Here is an 18,979-nt window from a genome sequence, read left to right as displayed (position 1 = left end):
TTGGCTAGGAAAGCAATCAATTACTGTTTCCATTTTATAGCTGCAGTTGTCTGAGGGCACCTTTTGTTTGTGGGAAGCAAAATCATTTGTTGACTTCTTGTTGATGGGGCCATTTATATCTCAGAACTAATTCCTGGTGATGGTTTTCTGTTCCTCATTTAGCAATAGTGGGAAGTGTTCCTTGTTTTACAAATTGTAAAGCATTTTTTTGTTCAAGTTGTACTTTATGCTTATATGATTAAATAATTGTAATTTGACAGAACGTGAATTCCACTGCCGTAACAAAAACTTTATTGTACCACCCAATGGGAAATAGCAAAGCAACCAAACCATCTTCACTGGACCTTACATCATTTCTCTGAATCTTTAATGTCCACTAAAATAAAAAGAGGCAGTTTTGGTGCCCTCATTTTCCAATAGGTTTTTCAATCTCTCTTTGTCTATGTAGCGTAATAAAAATCACTACCTCTTCTGAAGGAGTCTGAGAGAGTGTCTATGGGCCAGTTCAAGACTGCAAGTGCATTAACTAATACTCTATCATGATAATAAGTCACAACATTCAGATTCTGCTTCAACATTTTTAATTAGTTAATTCAGAGCAAGCTGAGAATACAAGCACACAATCACAACACGTCTGCAGTAAATGACATCATATTGTCTTCATTTCACACGGTTTGAGTACATTCGCATCAAACTGACAGCATATAGATGAGAGAGTAATAGCACCGAGGTGTGGTGTTGCTCAGCACGTTAGTTACTGTACTAGGGGGGCAGGCGCTAGGAGCCGGCGAGTTGCGGAGGTCTAACACACTGAACCCTGACAGGCACTAGAGAGCAGGGTGGTCTGGGGGTACAATAGACAGTAGCAGACACACAGCAGCATATGAGAGGACTGCCACATACTGTAACACACTGGCGGACTGCAGGTGCACAGACATAAGAAAGACAGGGTGAGATGATTTCAGAGTAGCACTCACTGTGAATAGATGTGATATCAATGGTTCCAGACAGACAGCTGCATGTTCCAAAAAGTGGTTTTGATCTTCTTATCCTGGCCCCCGCCTTATCTTTCTACACCTAACTACTGAGCCCATTGAAGAAAGTGGAGGTGATTGAGTAAATACAGTAGGTTTTCCTATGTCGTATATCATACATATGCTCATTTTTTACATTATACATGTTTTTGCACACCAATAGCATCACAGCTTTGTAATGGCTACAATAACGACGAATCATTAAATAGGGGTATATTATCAGAAATACATCAGTTTTCATACTGTATCAAATAACTGGAAAGTGGACAGAGTGGTTCTCACATTGAAGAAGGCAGTAGAACCATGTGTGTGAAGGCAGAACTACAAAGCTGGTGGGTTGACATAACAGTTTCAATAGGCACTAGAGTACTAAGTGCTATCTTTTGTACTGTAAGTCAGTGACAGTTTTCTTGTTTGTTTGTGTAGACACTTATGGTATGAGATCAGACTATGACTACACATGCAGTTATTCTGGAAATGGTTTGCCTCCATTTGATTTCTCATGAATGATTTCAATTACAAGCTAGATTGTGACCACAAATAAGGCCTTGCATGCAAGCTGTAGCAATTACATTACAGTTCAATTGGTTTCTTAGCAACCAAATGTATGAAACCAGATATCCTCCCGAATATGATGAAATATTAACTTATATTAAATCTTGGTCGAAAGAGCGCAGTCACTGTAACCAGGAAACGCTACAGTAGTTAAGATTTTATATCTGCAGAGACCACGTAGTCAATGCCGTCTAAGAGATGGAAAAGAAGAACCATAGAGAATCCATCATCACTATGATGATAGGTAGTCAGAAAACAAAGCTAAACCTCTCCCTGCCTTCAACAGCCGTTTAAGAGCCACATACTGTGTATCAATGTCCCTCTGTTTTAGAATGGTTAATCATTCTTTCAACAAAGGTTTGACAAATGCAACAAAATAATGTGCAAAAATGGTGATGAAGTTTTAACAGAGAGAGGAAGTGCGCACACGCGCACACAAACACACACACACGCGCACACACGCACACACACACACGCACACGCACACACACACATACACACACACACACAAACACACACACACACACACACACACACACACACACACACACACACACACACACACACACACACATACATACACACACACAAACACACACACACACACACACACACAAAGCATTATAGTTAAAGGAGGGCATGGTGAAGATGTCAAACTGTAAACTTAAAAGCTTAAAAGGAACATGAAGGAAAAGACAAAGAGAAAGAGATAGACCAAATGGTTGAGAGTTCTCTAATTCTTTAGGCAGCCTTTAATTCCCCAAATTAAGTAGTGCAGAGATGTTTTGTTTTTACTTTTTTGCCTCAGCCAGTCTATTGCTTATCTCTTTGCTCTTCTTTGAGATAACTCCTCCTGGCTTGGACTCGTCTGGTTTGGTGCTCGTGGAGGTTTTCTTCTTGGTTGACAGTGCACCAGCGATGGTCTTCTCTTTCACCTTTTTCACCATTTTGCTCGTTGTTGTTGGTGTCTTTTTTGGTTTGGTTTTTGTCTTGTCCACCTATAGGGGCAGAGACGAGGGCAGTTTGTACTTGACATCCTCCTAAAACTGGAAGTAAACTATGCAGCCAAAATGTCATCAGTCCAGGTTACAGTATCATCTTTGCAAAGATATTGTATGATACAGTAATACAAAGAGCTCATGAATCTCGAAGGTAATTCATTTCCTGGAGATGCTACAGTAAATGTTTATTATGAGCATGCAATACATACCTTCCTGTTACTAACATCAAATAAAAATAAAATAGCAAATGTCCTCATCTTGTTGGTAATATTTGCAATGCGTGGTTAGTGCACTTACAATGAAAGAAAACCACTTGTGTCTATTGTAACAAAATCTCTGCTTAGAAAAATGAATTTCACAACACAAAGGCTGTGTCTAAAATACAAATTTACAGTATAAAATTGGGGTTAGTATAAGAACAACTAACTTAATATGCACAATCTTATTCTATTTCCCTTGGACGAGACTATATTTTTGGTCATTCAACTATTTTTATTTTTTTTAAAGAAAATTGTGATGTTTGCCTTTTGTATAAAGTGCCTCTTCTGACACCAATCAAACCAAAGAACTGAGAGTTGAAATGTCATGCAAAACAATACATTCATTTAATGAATCCAAGCTCTCTTGGTGGTCTTGAGAGAGGCATTCCAAACTCTGAAGATGTGGCTGATAGCTTTACAGAAGGCTTGAATTATCTGTCAGTTTGGTGGCTAATGTGACCCTAGTCCTGTTGATTAAGGTGCATTCATCAAGGCGTGAGTTAATCTGAGGTTAACCTCCATGCCTTCCAGAAGAAATTGACAACACACCTGACTACAGCAGATCTAGAATAGAGCTGCTCTCAGTCTCAGAACAGTCCTACAAGAGTGAGAGAGGGAGGGGCCATATAAACATAGCATGCAGACACATGAGACTTTCCTACCACGCACAAACATGCACGTGGAGATTTAATTAACCTTGATTGATTACATTAGTTTTGTGATGTGCTAATGTTTATCTTCATTTTGTAGTTTAGACAGTTCCTCTGGGATTTTATGCTGTACAACTTTGCAAAGTAATTAGGACCATGGAACACGCAACAGTGATGATCTCAATCATTATTATTGTAGCATCTAAATCAAAATAGTATATTGCTTGAAGGAGAACATATACATGAAAACAACCATGTCCAGAATAACTAATGCAGTTGGAAGTGTAATTTGCATTATCTTAATTTTCATTTAGACATAAATACATAAACATGAATTGGCCCGTCACAGCAACAGGTTGGAAAACTCTAAATTGAACATGTATTTTGTGCAATTAGATACACATTTTAACATAACATAGTTAGTGTTCAGTGTCATATGCATGTTGATGTGGGCTCACCTTGGTGGCCTCCTTGCCGCTCGGCTCGTTGTACAGGCTGCGTATCCTCCTGCGCTCCAGCAGCTTGTTGTCAGTGGGCTGCACCTTGGTCTGCTCCCCCTTGTAGGTGGCACTGTAGCTGGTCTCCAGGCTGGTCTTGTCCTTCTCATCCAGAGGAGGTTTGTACTGAGACTGGGGCTTGGTTAACTTCACTGGCTTCACATCTTTGTATGCCTTGAACTCATTCCTGAAAATCAATGAATCAGCAAACTCAGCATTAGTTCCACTGTTGTTTTGTCTAGATGCCACTGTATTAATTCATCATAAAACAAATCACTAAGTCTTATTATGAATCCCAAACAAACATTGCTGTTGCCCAAAATCGGTGGGAGGAAATTGACCAGCCAAAGTGTGGTCTACAGCCAAAGTGTACACCGGGAGTGTAGCATGACTCGTTAGTCTCTTTACTGCCCATTACAGTAACTACAACACAGAGATTCTGCTTACTTTTACACACAGACGACAGCTGCAAAACTCTCTCCATATTTTACACAAAAACTCATTGACCTTGCAGTCAAAAATGAGGGAAACAAAGGGAGAGCCCCCCCAGAGAGGCCTTAGGGATAGGTTGAGAACAGTAGACATGATTATATCCAGAGCTCCTTTACTGCCTTGGCCCTGACATGATGTGCTTCTGTATTGATCTGGTAATAGAGGAGGATGAAAGAGGGGACAATCAATGCTGCAGCAGCTACCAATGACAATATTAGTCCGATCATCATGATCACAGGACACTGAAATGAGAGAACATATGTTATATCAAATATCAAAGTAAAAAAACATGTAAGATTAATCTAGAAAGAAACTGACACGTACAATTAATGATGGAGAGGCAGCGTGGGCTTTCTTGAGTAGATTATAAAGCCCAGTAGGGATTATGTGCACTTTATTGTCAATAGACTGAAGGCTACATGCATCTTGGCTTTGCTACTGCTAGTACAGTAACTACCAAAAATGCATGCATCAATTGTTAATCAATTATATTTAAATGTTGTGCACAATATGTTCTTATCTTACCAACATGTGCACAATATTTAAATACAATTGATTAACAATTGATGCATGTATTTAGGTAGTTACTGTAATGCTATATTAAGATGTTGTGTAATTAATTGTACATTGAGTATTGGCTAAGCAACACAAAATATTGTGTTATGCCTTGTTACATCATTTTGGGCTCCACAATAAAGTTAATTGTGGCCTACATTCCATGTTTATTTATGGTTGATATACTGTATTTAAACTGTGAAAAAAATATATTTCAGAGGCAGAAAATGTGTACATAAAGTAATTCAATAATAAACATGAAATGAAAATACATAGTCCCACAGTAATCAGATCGTCACCTATAAGAGCTGCCAGTGCCAGTTGAGACGACCTGTTTTATCTGTCTGTTCAGCGCGTCTGCTGCTGCCCTTCCTTTCCCCTCCACAGTGCCACCTGCTGGTGGCTGTCCCTCCGTTTTGGCACTCACTTTCTTCTCTACACTCTTCTCCTTCAATGGTTTCTTTTTCCTCTCTATGGATTCTTTCTCTTGCACCTTTTCTTCAATTTCACTCTTCTCCACACCGCTCTCGGGCTCTGTGGCTGCATGCTCCAATTTGGTCCCAACGCCTCCTTCTTGGGCACCGGAGGAGGCAGTGGGGCTGGGTTTGGGGATCCAGGGGTGGTCTCCCTTTTTCGGGACAGGCCATGGTTTATAATCCTTCTGATACTGGGTTACGTTGTTGAAAGGAGTCGCCGAGGGGTGATATTCATTCTTGGGTTTGTAGCTGGGCTCCGGGCGTATATCTTTCCATTCCCTGAAATCCTGGCGCATCACAGACGCACTACAGCCATGTTTTCCTGATGCGGCACCAGTCGCGGGCGGTGCCTTGGCCGCCACCGTCGCCGGTTCACTGTGAGAAGGTTGGGTTTCTATGGTGATAGGTCCGGTCCTCTTCTGTCTAGATGGAGGCTGAGGATGGAGGTGTTGCACCTCGGCCACATCCGAATATTTCGTGAAAACCAGAGGCACGGCGATGTCCGCTTTGTCTAATTCACTCCAGAAGCGGTTAATGCAGCAAGCCCGTGTGATGCACGGCCATGCCATAATCAACGATGGAGATAGAATAACCTATGTACTTCAAATCTGAATCAAAGTGTTAGGCTACTGATGAGAGTCCTGAAAGAACGTCCTACTCACGGACTGGAGACGGGTAAATGATGCTCCCTGCACCCACTCAAATGCTGTCCAGTCAGGAAAATGTACTTGTCCACCTATGTCTCATTTTTTTCAGAAATCCTACGATGCTTGCTAGATGGTAAGAAATGCAATAGTCTTATAATACAAATAGGCAAAGACCTTTGTAGGCTACTAGTTCTGCACAGCTAAAATCATTTAAATTGAAATAGACTGGATTTGCTGTGTGGAGCACATTGCATTCGCGGTCTGGATCGGCTTTCTGGTTGCGCATCAGAGCGACCCCACCCCGCTACGTTTTGTAAAACCTCAGAAGATGCCCTGGGTCTGCATTGTGAACTGTCACCTGGGTCGGTCACGTCTAGGCCTTAAAGAGGGAGGAGACACTGCCTGGTTAACCCTTCTTTTCCCGTGGATGATGTACATACACGGCCGACCTCAGTCTAGTGTACAGTATAGTTTAGTTCTGCCCTCACAAACTGTAGATTAGAATGTATGATGGGAGATGTACAGGTAACTGCCAAAGTAATGTAAACACTTGAGTATGAGGGATACAAAGTATATTAAAAGCAGGTGCTTTCACACAGGTGTGGTTCCTGTCCTATTTAAGCAATTAACATCCCATCATGCTAAGGGTCATGTATAAAAAATGTTTGGCAGAACATTATTTCGGCCATTATTTTGGCTGCCATGGCTTTGCCCCCATAAGATGACAATGCCCCCATCCACAGGGCATGAGTGGTCACTGAATGGTTTAATGAGCATGAACATTATGTAAACTATATGTCATGGCCATCTCAGTCACCAGATCATAACTCAGTTGAACACTTACAGTATGTGAGATTCTGGAGCAGTGCCTGAGGCAGCGTTTTCCACCCCCATCAACAAAACACCAAATTGTGGAATTTCTCTTGGAAGAATAGTGTCGTATCCATCCAATAGTGTTCCAGACACTCTATGCCACCAATGCCCAATTAAGACACTTTATGTTGGTATTTACTTTATTTTGGCAGTTACCTGTATGTCTATAGCCTAAAGCTCTGTGAGTAGACTTTAGTTCAATACAGTACATGACAAAAAGTATGTGGACATCAGCTCATCAAACATTTCATTCCAAAACCATGGGCATTAATATGGAGTTGGTCCCCCCATTGCTGCTATTTTCTTTATTTAACTAAGTCAGTTAAGAACAAATTCTTATTTTCAATGACAGCCTAGGAACAGTGGGTTAATTGCCTGTTCAGGGGCAGAACGACAGATTTGCACCTTGTCAGCTCAGGGATTTGAACTTGCAACCTTGCAGTTACTAGTCCAATGCTCTAACCACTAGGCTACCCTGCCGCCTCCACTCTTCTGAGAAGGCTTTCCACTAGATGTTGGAATATTGCTGCGGGTTCTTGCTGCCATTCAGCCACAAGAGCATTAGTGAGGTCGAGCACTGATGTTGGGCGATTAGGGCTGGCTCACAGTCGGTGTTCCAATTCATCCCAAAGGTGTTTGATGTGGTTGAGGTCAGGACTCTGTACAGGCCAGTCAATTTCTTCCACACTGAACCATTTCTGTATGGACATCGCTTTGTGCACGGGGGCATTGTAATGCTGAAAAAGGAAAGGGCCTTCCACAAACTGCTGCCACAAAGTTGGAAGCACAGAATCATCGAGAATGTCATTGTATGCTGTAGCGTTATGATTTCCCTTCATTGGAACTACGGGGCCTAGCACAAACCTTGAAAAACCGCCCCATACCATTATTCCTCCTCCACCAAACTTTAAAGTTAGCACTATGCATTGGGGCAGGTAGGGTTCCCAGATTCGTCCGTCAGAATTCCAGATTTCATGAAGCTCCGGCGAACAGTTATTGTGCTGATGTTGCTTCCAGAGGCAGTTTGGAACTCAGTAGTGAGTGTTACAACCGAGGACAGACTATTTTTAAGCACTACGCAGTCCCCTTCTGCAAACTTAACATACCACACTAATTTGAGTGTCCTGGATTTACATGTACTATGTTACGCCTAGTCCATGAGACCAGGATGCTTGCTTATGTAGCTTATAAATGGCATGTAATATGACTAAAGAGAGGAATCATAGCCCAGTTGGGTCATTTTGACATAATGGAACAGATAATATACAAGGATAATGTTCAGATGTCCCCTGCACTAATAAAGAGAGTACACAATGCTCTCTGTGACAATCCCAGCACCCTTCACACTGTCGCCCCTCCCTTGAGGAGTACAAACTTGCTCAACTGAGTGTGAGAGCACTGATGTCATGGGTTGTAATAGAGATCACTAGTTTTATTGCCTGTTAACTGCTAACATTTTTGGCTTTCCATGTTTAATATTGTGGTTTTTAAGACAATACTTGTGGCATACACCAGTGTCCTGTGAGGTAAGATCAGTTTTACGGGGTGCAATAAATCCATTCCAGTATCTTCATTATTAATTACATTTGGTTGATTTCTTGAATATTGTTGAATATTGGTTACATATTTTGTGTAGTTTTCAAGGTCATGTGAATAGAATATGATTGCATTTTAAGTAGCAAAGGGTTGACATTTAACTTAATCAATCCTAATGTCATGTGTTTCAGGCACTGGCTCCGTCCTCCTGTCGGCCCTGCAGTCCCTGCTCTCTGTGTGCTGGGCCTGGTGTCCCAGGCTGGAGAAGCAGGTTCAGGTCTTCTCTGTCATGCAGTCCATCGTCTCCTTCCTTATCATGGGTGAGATTCCCTGATGAGCTCTAAACACTTCACTGTCAAATGGCTGAAGCACTGGATTTTTGGTTTCTATTTATGTTTAGCATATAAATGGCCAGCCTTTTATTGGGTTTCTTGAAAAACTGTTGCGTACTAGAGGGCATAAACATGGCACCATGGTCTTAATGGGTTGCACAACCTCTAACTGGCTATGACACAGCACAAATAGTAATATATGATTCTCTAAACTTGTGTGCTTCTTTGTATACTTTTTTGTATTTTTACAGATTTTAAAGGACAATAGGATGTTTGTCAATGCAAAATGAATCTGTGTTTCATTCCCTGGCGTCTGTGTTGGACCAGGCCCTATATGCTCTGTGGTGATGCTGTACCTCCTCTGGACTGACCTCTGGTGTGTCACAGCCTCATGTACCATCTGGCTCTTCTATGATTGGAAAACACAAACAAGGCAAGCTAATCGCTACATTTACATTGCTACTTCAGAGAATACAGTTGGAGTAGGGCATTGGTTGCTCTTCAGACTTACTGTAGCTTTTTGTTGATGATATGGTGTGTTGACTCCTAGCTGGCCGAATGTTCTCGTGTGTAAGGAACTGGACAGCGTGGACCTACTACCGAGACAACGTCCGTATCCGAGTGATAGTAACTGCACACTGATTTGTCACATTTCAAATTAACTGTTGTTCAAGCCAATATTTGCTTCAATGTTGAGTCTCATATTTAACAATCTTGTGATTTCAGCTTATCAAGACTCACAACTTGTTGCCCAATCGAAACTACATCCTTGGCTACCACCCACATGGAATTGGAGCACTGAGTCTGAGTCCAACTGAGTCCAATGGTTTTTCAGCCAAGTTCCCTGGAATAACACCATTTGTGGCTACCCTGGCTGGGAACTTCCACATGCCATTAGCCAGAGAGTACCTGGTGTCTGCAGGTGAGGACACTGGTCTCTGGTTAGTCTCATCCCATACTAAAACAATGAGTGATTGTTCGTAACATGGACATACATTGTAGATGAATTTCCCTCTAAGGACAGTAAAGGTTTAATTTATAGATATGATTGAGTAGTTCTGTAAATGTTGCTCCTAAAAATAGTGATTCATTATTAATCTTCAGGGGTTTGTCCTGTGAATCGCGCCACTCTGGAGTTCATTCTGTCATGTAATGGAACAGGGAATGCAGTCATTATTAATGTTGGAGGGGCAGCTGAATCTCGGTACTGTACTCTAGGAGTTCATTGTATGACCCTAAAGAACCGCAAGGGCTTTGTGAAACTGGCTTTGGTATACACAAACTATCCACACCAGAAAGCTACATTGATTCAAGGAGACTTTGAACAGACTGTCAAACTAATCATCTGGAGGTGAGACTGACTATGTTGTATTGTGTCTTATTGTGTTATTGTTTACCAGGGCTGACCTGGTGCCTGTGTACTCATTTGGAGAGAATGATGTGTATAAGCAGCTGATACTGAATGAGGGATCGTGGTGGAGGCTGATCCAGAGGAGGCTACAGAAGATCCTGGGTTTTGCCCCCTGTGTGTTTCAGGGCCGGGGCCTCTTCTCCCCTGACACTTGGGGCCTGGTCCCCTTCTCCAAACCCATCAACTCAGTTGGTAAGCTTACCATGTACCCTAGAAATAGTAGCGGGATGTGTGAAAAGTTATTTATATGTTATTACTATGTAATTACCATTTGACCATGTAATTTCTTAGTAATTTCTGTTCCTCTAAAACAAAGTGCAACCAAACATTTTAATTAGATTTTTTTTACCCCATTAAGGTATGTATGTGGAGAATTCAGGTACATTTTTTATCTATTTTAGGGTGAGTAACACTGATAAAATTATTTTGCCTTTTAGTTGGAAAACCCATGGAGATGCCCAAGATCAGTTCACCCAGCCAAGAAGAATTGAATCATTACCACACCATGTACATGAGCTCCCTTACACAGCTCTTTGACAAGCACAAGACCCACTTTGAGCTGAGGGAGGAGGATGTTCTGGTGATTCACTGTGGAGTGGTCATACCCTGGCCGGGTCAGACGCAAGCAATACTCCTTGGCTGCTCCAGATAAGCCGTGTACATTATGACTGAAGCTGTGACTAAAGGAACCATCACACAGATCAAAGGCTACCTGTCAAGACAGACTGAAACACAATAGATGCTGCCGTTTTTTCTAGGATAATCACTAGGTGAAGTGTCCTGGGGGAAGATTGTTGTGTTCTGTCTGGAACCACAGCCTGCTGTAGAACATTTGATGCATCATTCAATTCAAAATAACCCCCAGGGGGCAGAACATTTCTTACATTTATGGTTCTGCTGATGAAAATAAAACAGATAATGTGTATTTTTAATCCATAACATTTGTTTTTTTGAATCAGAACTGGGTTGTTTTCTTGGCACTTTCTAAATCTATTTTGCAGCGAGAACATAGTTATGTCAAATCATTTCTGTATTGGTCTTAACAAGTCACTTGCATGGCCACACGGGGGTGTCTTGACTCTTCACTACAGTGAACGAACCAATGTATCCCAGCTATTCAAACCATTTGTAAAACATTTTATATCACGCAGGCTTGCAATATCATGTATTAATAGTCGGTTGTATGCTTTAGTATAACTATTCAGTGGTTCAGTGTGTATATTTAAAGATATTGTTAAGAGAGACACTATTTATCTAAATTCACTTGTCCTCAAATTGTTCCACATAAGAACAAGTGAGGTCAATAGACACTCAAGATGTAGCTTCCACATTATCATAATCTGTGACTATCTGTTCACAAAACAGTGATAAGTATATAGGTTTTAATAAAACATATACACACTATAACATTCCCCTTTATTTTAGAAGGGCACAGAACACGAAAAACATTCAACTGTCGTCACACTACATGTTTTATTCCTTCTTTAAAACGATAATAAAGTATGAAGGCCATGACTTCTCTTTGGTGCCCTCTGATGTTATTGATCATAGTTTGAATCACTAAGCCCTCACTGAAAGCCCTTATTCTGCCTGTCAGTCAGTGCAGTGGTCCCCAGCCCTTCATCCATCCACATGTGCATCTGTGGAAGGAGTAATGTGTTTGTTACCACAGCTTAACAAGATACAGTATGTCACCATATTGACTTTCAGTTGCTTCTCAAACATTACATATGCCTGTAAAACATTTGATATCTTTGTTTGTTCATTGTAAAGAAATGATGCCTTTGAGCCATTCACCCTGTAATTGTTGTTGTTTTAATTTTCTGGATTTTACAGCTAAACAATCAAAACGTGGAAAAAACGAAATACTTTATAGTAGTATCATAAAGTTGGGTTGACACCTAATCTTGAAAGTGAATCAATAAATGAAAGACTACACAACCAACTGTAGAATATATGATTAGCCTTCTATGTATATTGGCATGATTATTTAAAATGCGCCACATACATTTCCAATTTTTACCATTACCTATGCCCTCATGTCTCTTGCCATTTCTCTATTATGACATGGGTTATCATTTGTACTTACAGTTGAAGTCAGAAGTTTACATACACTTAGGTTGGAGTCATTAAAACTAGTTTCTCAACCACTCCACAAATTTATTGTTAACAAACTATAGTTTTGGCAAGTCGGTTAGGACATCTACTTTGTGCATGACACAAGTAATTTTCCCAACAATTATTTACAGATGTAATGCTCGTCGTGGGTGGAAGAAGAGGAGGACCAATGCGCAGCTTGGTAAGTGTCCATATTGTTTTAATAAGAATACTGAACACTGAACAAAAACAATTAAACAAACAGTCCTGAACGGTGAAGCAAAACACAGAACAGAAAATAATCACCCACAAAACCCAGGTGGGAAAAGGCTACCTAAGTATGATTCTCAATCAGAGACAACGAATGACACCTGCCTCTGATTGAGAACCATACCAGGCCAAACACAAAACCACAACATAGAAAAAAGAACAGACTACCCACCCAACTCACGCCCTGGCCATACTAAAACAAAGACATAACAAAAGAACTAAGGTCAGAATGTAACAACAGACAGATTATTTCATTTATAATTCACTGTATCACAATTCCAGTGGGTCAGAAGTTTAGATACACTAAGTTGACTGTGCCTTTAAACAGCTTGGACAATTCCAGAAAATGATGATATGGCTATAGAAGCTTCTGATTGTCACGCCCGGGTCTTAGTATTTTGTGTTTTCTTTATTTATTTGGTCAGGCCAGGGTGTGACATGGGTTTATTTTGTGGTGTGTTTGTGCATGGGGGTTTTTCGTAGGTTTTGGGATTGTGGCTTAGTGGGGTTTTCTAGCATAGTCTATGGTTGCCTGAGGCGGTTCTCAATCAGAAGCAGGTGATTATCGTTGTCTCTGATTGGGAACCATATTTAGGCAGCCATATTCTTTGAGTGTTTCGTGGGTGATTGTTCCTGTCTCTGTGTTAGTTTGTACCAGTTTAGGCTGTTTCGGTTTTCACGTTACGTTTATTGTTTTTGTATTGTTCGTGTTTCGTCTTCATTAAAGATGTATCGAATTAACCACGCTGCATTTTGGTCCAACTCTCTTTCGACGGAAGAAAACCATAACAGAATCACTCACCACACCAGGACCAAGCGGCGTGGTGACAGGCAGTGGCAGCAGGAGCTACGAAGTTTGGAATATACGACTTGGGAGGAAATAGACAGGTGGGCGGTCGACCCAGAGAGCGTGCCGGAGCCTGCCTGGGATTCGCTGGAGCAGTGCGAAGAGGGTTATAGGAGAATGGAGTTGGAGAAACAAGCACGGCGGCGTGGAAGGAGGACCGAGAGTCAGCCCCAAACATTTCTTGGGGGGGGCTCAGGGAGAGTGTGGCAGAGTCATGGTTCAGACCTGAGCCAACTCCCCCTGTTTACCGTAAGGAGCCATCGATGTTATCGGAGCTATCGGCGAAGCTGAGGGCTGAGTCTGAGAGTGTCGAGGAATTATTGGACAGAATGGAGGAGAGTGAACGGATGGGAGATGAGGAGACACTCGAGGAGGTGTTAATAGAATTGGGGGAGAGTGAAGAGAGAGAGCAGTTGATTTGGCGTAGTATGCAAGGCATTCGCCCTGAGGTGCGTGTCCCCAGCCCGGTACCACCAGTGCCGGCACCCCGCACCAGGCTGTCTCTCCGTCCCATCAACACAGGTGCTCCCGCCTGTCCGGCGCTACCAGAGTTTCCACCCCTCAGTCCAGAGGCACCAGCGCTCCTCAGTCCAGAGGTGCCAGAGCCCCTCATTCCAGAGGCGCCAGAGCTCCTCAGTCCAGCGCTGTCAGAGCCTTCCTCCTCTCCAGCGCTGCCGGAGTCTCCCGCCTGTTCAGCGCTGCCAGAGCCTTCCTCCTCTCCAGCGCTGCCGGAGTCTCCCGCCTGTCTAGCGCTGTCAGAGCCTTCCTCCTCTCCAGCGCTGCCGGAGTCTCCCGCCTGTTTAGCGCTGTCAGAGCCTTCCTCCTCTCCAGCGCTGCCGGAGTCTCCTGCCTGTTCAGCGCAGCCAGAGCTGCCAGTCTGCATGGAGCAGCCAGAGCTGCCAGTCTGCATGGAGCAGCCAGAGCTGCCAGTCTGTATGGAGCAGCCAGAGCTGCCAGTCTGTATGGAGCAGCCAGAGCTGCCAGTCTGCATGGAGCAGCCAGAGCTGCCAGTCTGCATGGAGCAGCCAGAGCTGCCAGTCTGCATGGAGCAGCCAGAGATGCCAGTCTGCATGGAGCAGCCAGAGCTGTCAGTCTGCATGGAGCTGCCAGTCTGCATGGATCAGCCAGAGCTGTCAGTCTGCATGGAGCAGCCAGAGCAGCCAGATCCGCCAGTCAGCCAGGATCCGCCAGTCAGCCAGGATCCGCCAGTCAGCCATGATCTTCCAGATCCGCCAGTCAGCCATGATCTTCCAGATCCGCTAGTCAGCCAGGATCCGCCAGTCAGGCATGATCTTCCAGATCCGCCAGTCAGCCAGGATCCGCCAGTCAGCCAGGATCTTCCAGATCTGCCAGTCAGCCAGGATCCGCCAGTCAGCCAGGATCTTCCAGATCCGCCAGTCAGCCAGGATCCGCCAGTCAGCCAGGATCTGCCAGAACCACCAGCTAGCCAGGATCTGCCAGAGCCTACTACCTGCCTGAGCTTCTCCTCAGTGCTGAGCTTCTCCTCAGTGCTGAGCTTCCCCTCAGTGCCGAGATTCCCCTCAGTGCCGAGCTACCCCTCAGTGCCGAGCTACCCCTCAGTGCCGAGCTACCCCTCAGTGCCGAGCTACCCCTCAGTGCCGAGCTACCCCTCAGTGCCGAGCTACCCCTCAGTGCCGAGCTACCCCTCAGTCCCGAGCTACCCCTCAGTCCCGAGCTACCCCTCAGTCCCGAGCTACCCCTCAGTCCCGAGCTTCCCCTCAGTCCCGAGCTTCCCCTCAGTCCCGAGCTTCTACCTCAGTCCTGAGCTGCCCCTCAGTCCAGTGGGGTCCTTGGTGAGGGTTATTAGGCCTAGGTCGGCGGCGTGGGTCGCCAATCAAAGGACGCGTTACAGGGGGACTAAGACTTGGTTGGAGTGGGGTCCACGTCCCGAGCCGGAGCCGCCACCGTGGACAGACGCCCACCCGGACCCTCCCCTGTGGGTTTTAGTGTGCGGCCGGGAGTCCGCACCTTGGGGGGGGGGTTCTGTCACGCCCGGGTCTTAGTATTTTGTGTTTTCTTTCTTTATTTGGTCAGGCCAGGGTGTGACATGGGTTTATTTTGTGGTGTGTTTGTGTATGTTTTTTTTTTGTAGGTTTTGGGATTGTGGCTTAGTGGGGTTTTCTAGCATAGTCTATGGTTGCCTGAGGCGGTTCTCAATCAGAGGCAGGTGATTATCGTTGTCTCTGATTGGGAACCATATTTAGGCAGCCATATTCTTTCAGTGTTTCGTGGGTGATTGTTCCTGTCTCTGTGTTAGTTTGCACCAGTTTAGGCTGTTTAGGTTTTCACGTTACATTTATTGTTTTTGTATTGTTCGTGTTTCGTCTTCATTAAAGATGTATCGAATTAACCACGCTGCATTTTGGTCCGACTCTCCTTCGACGGAAGAAAACCGTAACACTGATAGACTAATTTACATCATTTGAGTCAATTGGAGGTGTACCTGTGGATGTATTTCAAGGCCGACCTTCAAACTCAGTGCCTCTTTGCTTGACATCATGGGAAAATCAAAAGAAAATAAATTGTAGACCTCCACAAGTCTGGTTCATCCTTGGGAGCAATTTCCAGACGCCTGAAGGTATCACGTTCATCTGTACAAACAATAGTATGCAAGTATAAACACCATGGGACCACGCAGCCATCATACCGCTCAGGAAGGAGACGCGTTCTGTCTCCTAGAGATGAACGTACTTTGGTGCGAAAAGTGCAAATCAATCCCAGAACAACAGTAAAGGACCTTGTGAAGATGCGGGAGGAAACAGGTACAAAAGTATCTACATCCACAGTAAAATGAGTCCTATATCGACATAACCTGAAAGGCCGCTCAGCAAGGAAGAAGCCACTGTTCCAGAACCGCCATAAAAAAGCCAGACTACGGTTTGCAACTGCACATGGGGACAAAAGATTGTACTTTTTGGAGAAATGTCCTCTGGTCTGATGAAACCGTAGTCTGGCTTTTTTGGGGCGGCAGGGTAGCCTAGTGGTTAGAGCGTTGGACTAGTAACTGTAAGGTTGCAAGCTCAAATCCCCGAGCTAACAAGGTACAAATCTGTCGTTCTGCCCCTGAACAGGCAGTTAACCCACTGTTCCTAGGCCGTCATTGAAAATAAGAATATGTTCTTAACTGACTTGCCTAGTAAAATAAAAAAGGTAAAAAACAAAAATAGATCTGTTTGGCCATAATGACCATCGTTATGTTTGAAGGAAAAAGAGGGATACTTGCAAGCTGAAGAACACTATACCAACCGTGAAGCACGGGGGTGGTAGCATCATTTTGTGGGGGTGCTTTTCTACAGGAGGGACTAGTGCACTTCACAAAATAGATGGCATCATGAGGGAGGAAAATGATGTGGATATATTGAAGCAATATCTCAAGACATCAGTCAGGAAGTTAAAGCTTGGTCGCAAATGGGTCTTCCAAATGGACAATGACCCCAAGCATACTTCCAAAGTTGTGGAAAAATGGCTTAAGGACAGCAAAGTCAAGGTATTGGAGTGGCCATCACAAAGCTCTGATCTCAATCCTGTAGAAAATATGTGGGCAGAAAACGTGTGTACGAGCAAGGAGGCCTACAAACCTGACTCAGTTACACCAGCTCTGTCAGGAGGAATGGGCCAAAATTCACCCAACTTATTGTGGGAAGCTTGTGGAAGGCTACCCAAAACATTTGACTCAAGTTAAACAATTGAAAGGCAATGCTACCAAATACTAATTGAGTGTATGTAAACTTCTGAACCACTGGGTATGTGATGAAAGAAATAAAAGCTGAAATAAATCATTCTCTCTACTATTATTCTGACCTTTTACATTCTTAAAATAAAGTGGTGATCCTAACTGACCTAAGACATGGAATTTTGACTCTGATTTAATGTCAGGAATCATGAAAAACTGAGTTTAAATGTATTTGGCAAAGGTGTTTGTAAACTTCCAACTTCAACTGTAATACATACATTAATGACTTTGACCTCCATATAGATCTTTTTAAGTTTTTCTGTAATCTGAGATTGTGTGAGTTCTTTAATAAGAGTGAAATTTACATGACTCCACTTGAAATGTCATCCTCAGTGAGATATACACATAGGTCTACTCCTAGACTTACCTGCCCTACTGTGAGCCAAGCAGGAGATGGAGCCATCAACCAAGCTGAGGTACCTGACAACTCTGAGAGAACCACATTTAGAGAGAATGGCTCTTAAGGATCCTTCTATTATCATAATGGGGTGACAGGGTAGCCTAGTGGTTAGAGCATTGGACTAGTTCAAACCCCCGTTCTGCCCCTGACCAGGCCTGTTCCTAGGCCGTCATTGAAAATAAGAATGTGTTCTTAACTGACTTGCCTAGTAAAATATATATATATATTTTTTTAATTAACAAAGGAGGAGGAATTTGCATACAAAACAAATGTGACTATGTAAATGAATGTGGCCCACAACTATCTAAAGGTGACTTCTATCACAAACTGAATCATGACCCTACCCTAGAATTCCAGCATAATATCATATCCGGCAAGCGGTACCGGAGCGCCAAGTCTAGGACCAAAAGGCTCCTCAACAGCTTCTACCCCCAAGCCATTAGACTGCTGAACAATTCATAACCCCCCACCACCACCTGTACACTGCTGCTACTTGCTGTTTGTTTGTTACCTATGCATAGTCACTTCGCCCCCACCTACATATACAGATGACCTCAACTAGCCTGTACCCCTGCACACTGACTTGGTACCGGTACCCCCTGTATATAGCCTCATTATTGTTATTCTTGTGTTGTGTTACTTTTTATTGTTTATTTTTTATTTTAGTCTACTTGGTAAATATTTTCTACTTCATGAACTGTACTGTTGGTTAAGGGCTTGTAAGTAAGCATTTCATGGTCAAGTCTACAGCTATTGTATTCGGGGGCATGTGGCAAATAAAGTTTGATTTGATATCCACAGTGGAAATCTATTTGGAATCAGGACAAATCACCCAAAAATAATGTGAATTTCTATGTGAAATTTCCTAAGATACCAACTTTTTATACAGTTTCTAAATTACACAAACAAGTGTCTCCTCCCTCAGGTAGACCCATTGTAGCAGCAATTGACTCTGTGATGTTCAGTGGCAATTTTAGAATGTAAATCTTGGTGGGGCAAAACAAAAAAGTGGGATGCATGCCAGCAAATCCACTACACAACACATGAATTGCACTATAACGGTGACAAACGGTGCCCACAAACTGTTAGGGCCTACATAAAGCTGTCCCAACAGCAGAGTCCCAACAGCAGTCCCAACACCTTACCACTGCTACACCTGGCTTTCAGTGGAGCCTTGTCTGGCAGTGAAACAGTTCATTCAGCCTCATTTACTGCCTTTAAAAAAACATAGCTGATATGGCTGACTTGCTGAAACAAATGTGGTTTCTACTAACAATTGAGATGTGCAAACT

At 43.2% G+C, this 18,979-nt stretch overlaps 2 protein-coding genes across 3 annotated transcripts; one reads left to right on the top strand and one right to left on the bottom strand.

Moving 5' to 3' along the window:
- Positions 1-2,140: 2,140 nt before the first annotated feature.
- On the bottom strand, positions 2,141-6,529 carry LOC112267145 (microtubule-associated protein 6 homolog). 2 transcript variants are annotated; one of them, XM_024445275.2, is made up of 4 exons: positions 5,344-6,529; positions 3,959-4,184; positions 3,400-3,448; positions 2,486-2,587 (listed from the first exon to the last, which is right to left on the bottom strand). In XM_024445275.2, exons 1-3 carry the CDS (start codon positions 6,087-6,089, stop codon positions 3,404-3,406), a joined length of 1,017 nt encoding a protein of 338 aa, XP_024301043.1. In that variant the 5' UTR covers positions 6,090-6,529; the 3' UTR covers positions 2,486-2,587; positions 3,400-3,403. The 2 variants fall into 2 exon arrangements, with proteins under 2 accessions (XP_024301042.1, XP_024301043.1); XM_024445274.2 differs by lacking the exon at positions 3,400-3,448 and having other exon boundaries at positions 2,141-2,587; positions 5,344-6,526.
- Positions 6,530-8,751: 2,222 nt separating this feature from the next.
- LOC112267432 (diacylglycerol O-acyltransferase 2-like) lies at positions 8,752-12,245 on the top strand. Its single transcript, XM_042296562.1, has 5 exons — positions 8,752-8,896; positions 9,459-9,535; positions 9,635-9,849; positions 10,309-10,511; positions 10,757-12,245. Exons 1-5 carry the CDS (start codon positions 8,752-8,754, stop codon positions 10,969-10,971), a joined length of 855 nt encoding a protein of 284 aa, XP_042152496.1. The 3' UTR covers positions 10,972-12,245.
- Positions 12,246-18,979: the final 6,734 nt, after the last annotated feature.

This window comes from Oncorhynchus tshawytscha, linkage group LG14 (genome assembly GCF_018296145.1).
Source record: "Oncorhynchus tshawytscha isolate Ot180627B linkage group LG14, Otsh_v2.0, whole genome shotgun sequence".
NCBI lineage: Eukaryota > Metazoa > Chordata > Actinopteri > Salmoniformes > Salmonidae > Oncorhynchus > Oncorhynchus tshawytscha.
This window is presented reverse-complemented; position numbering and strand designations above follow the sequence as displayed.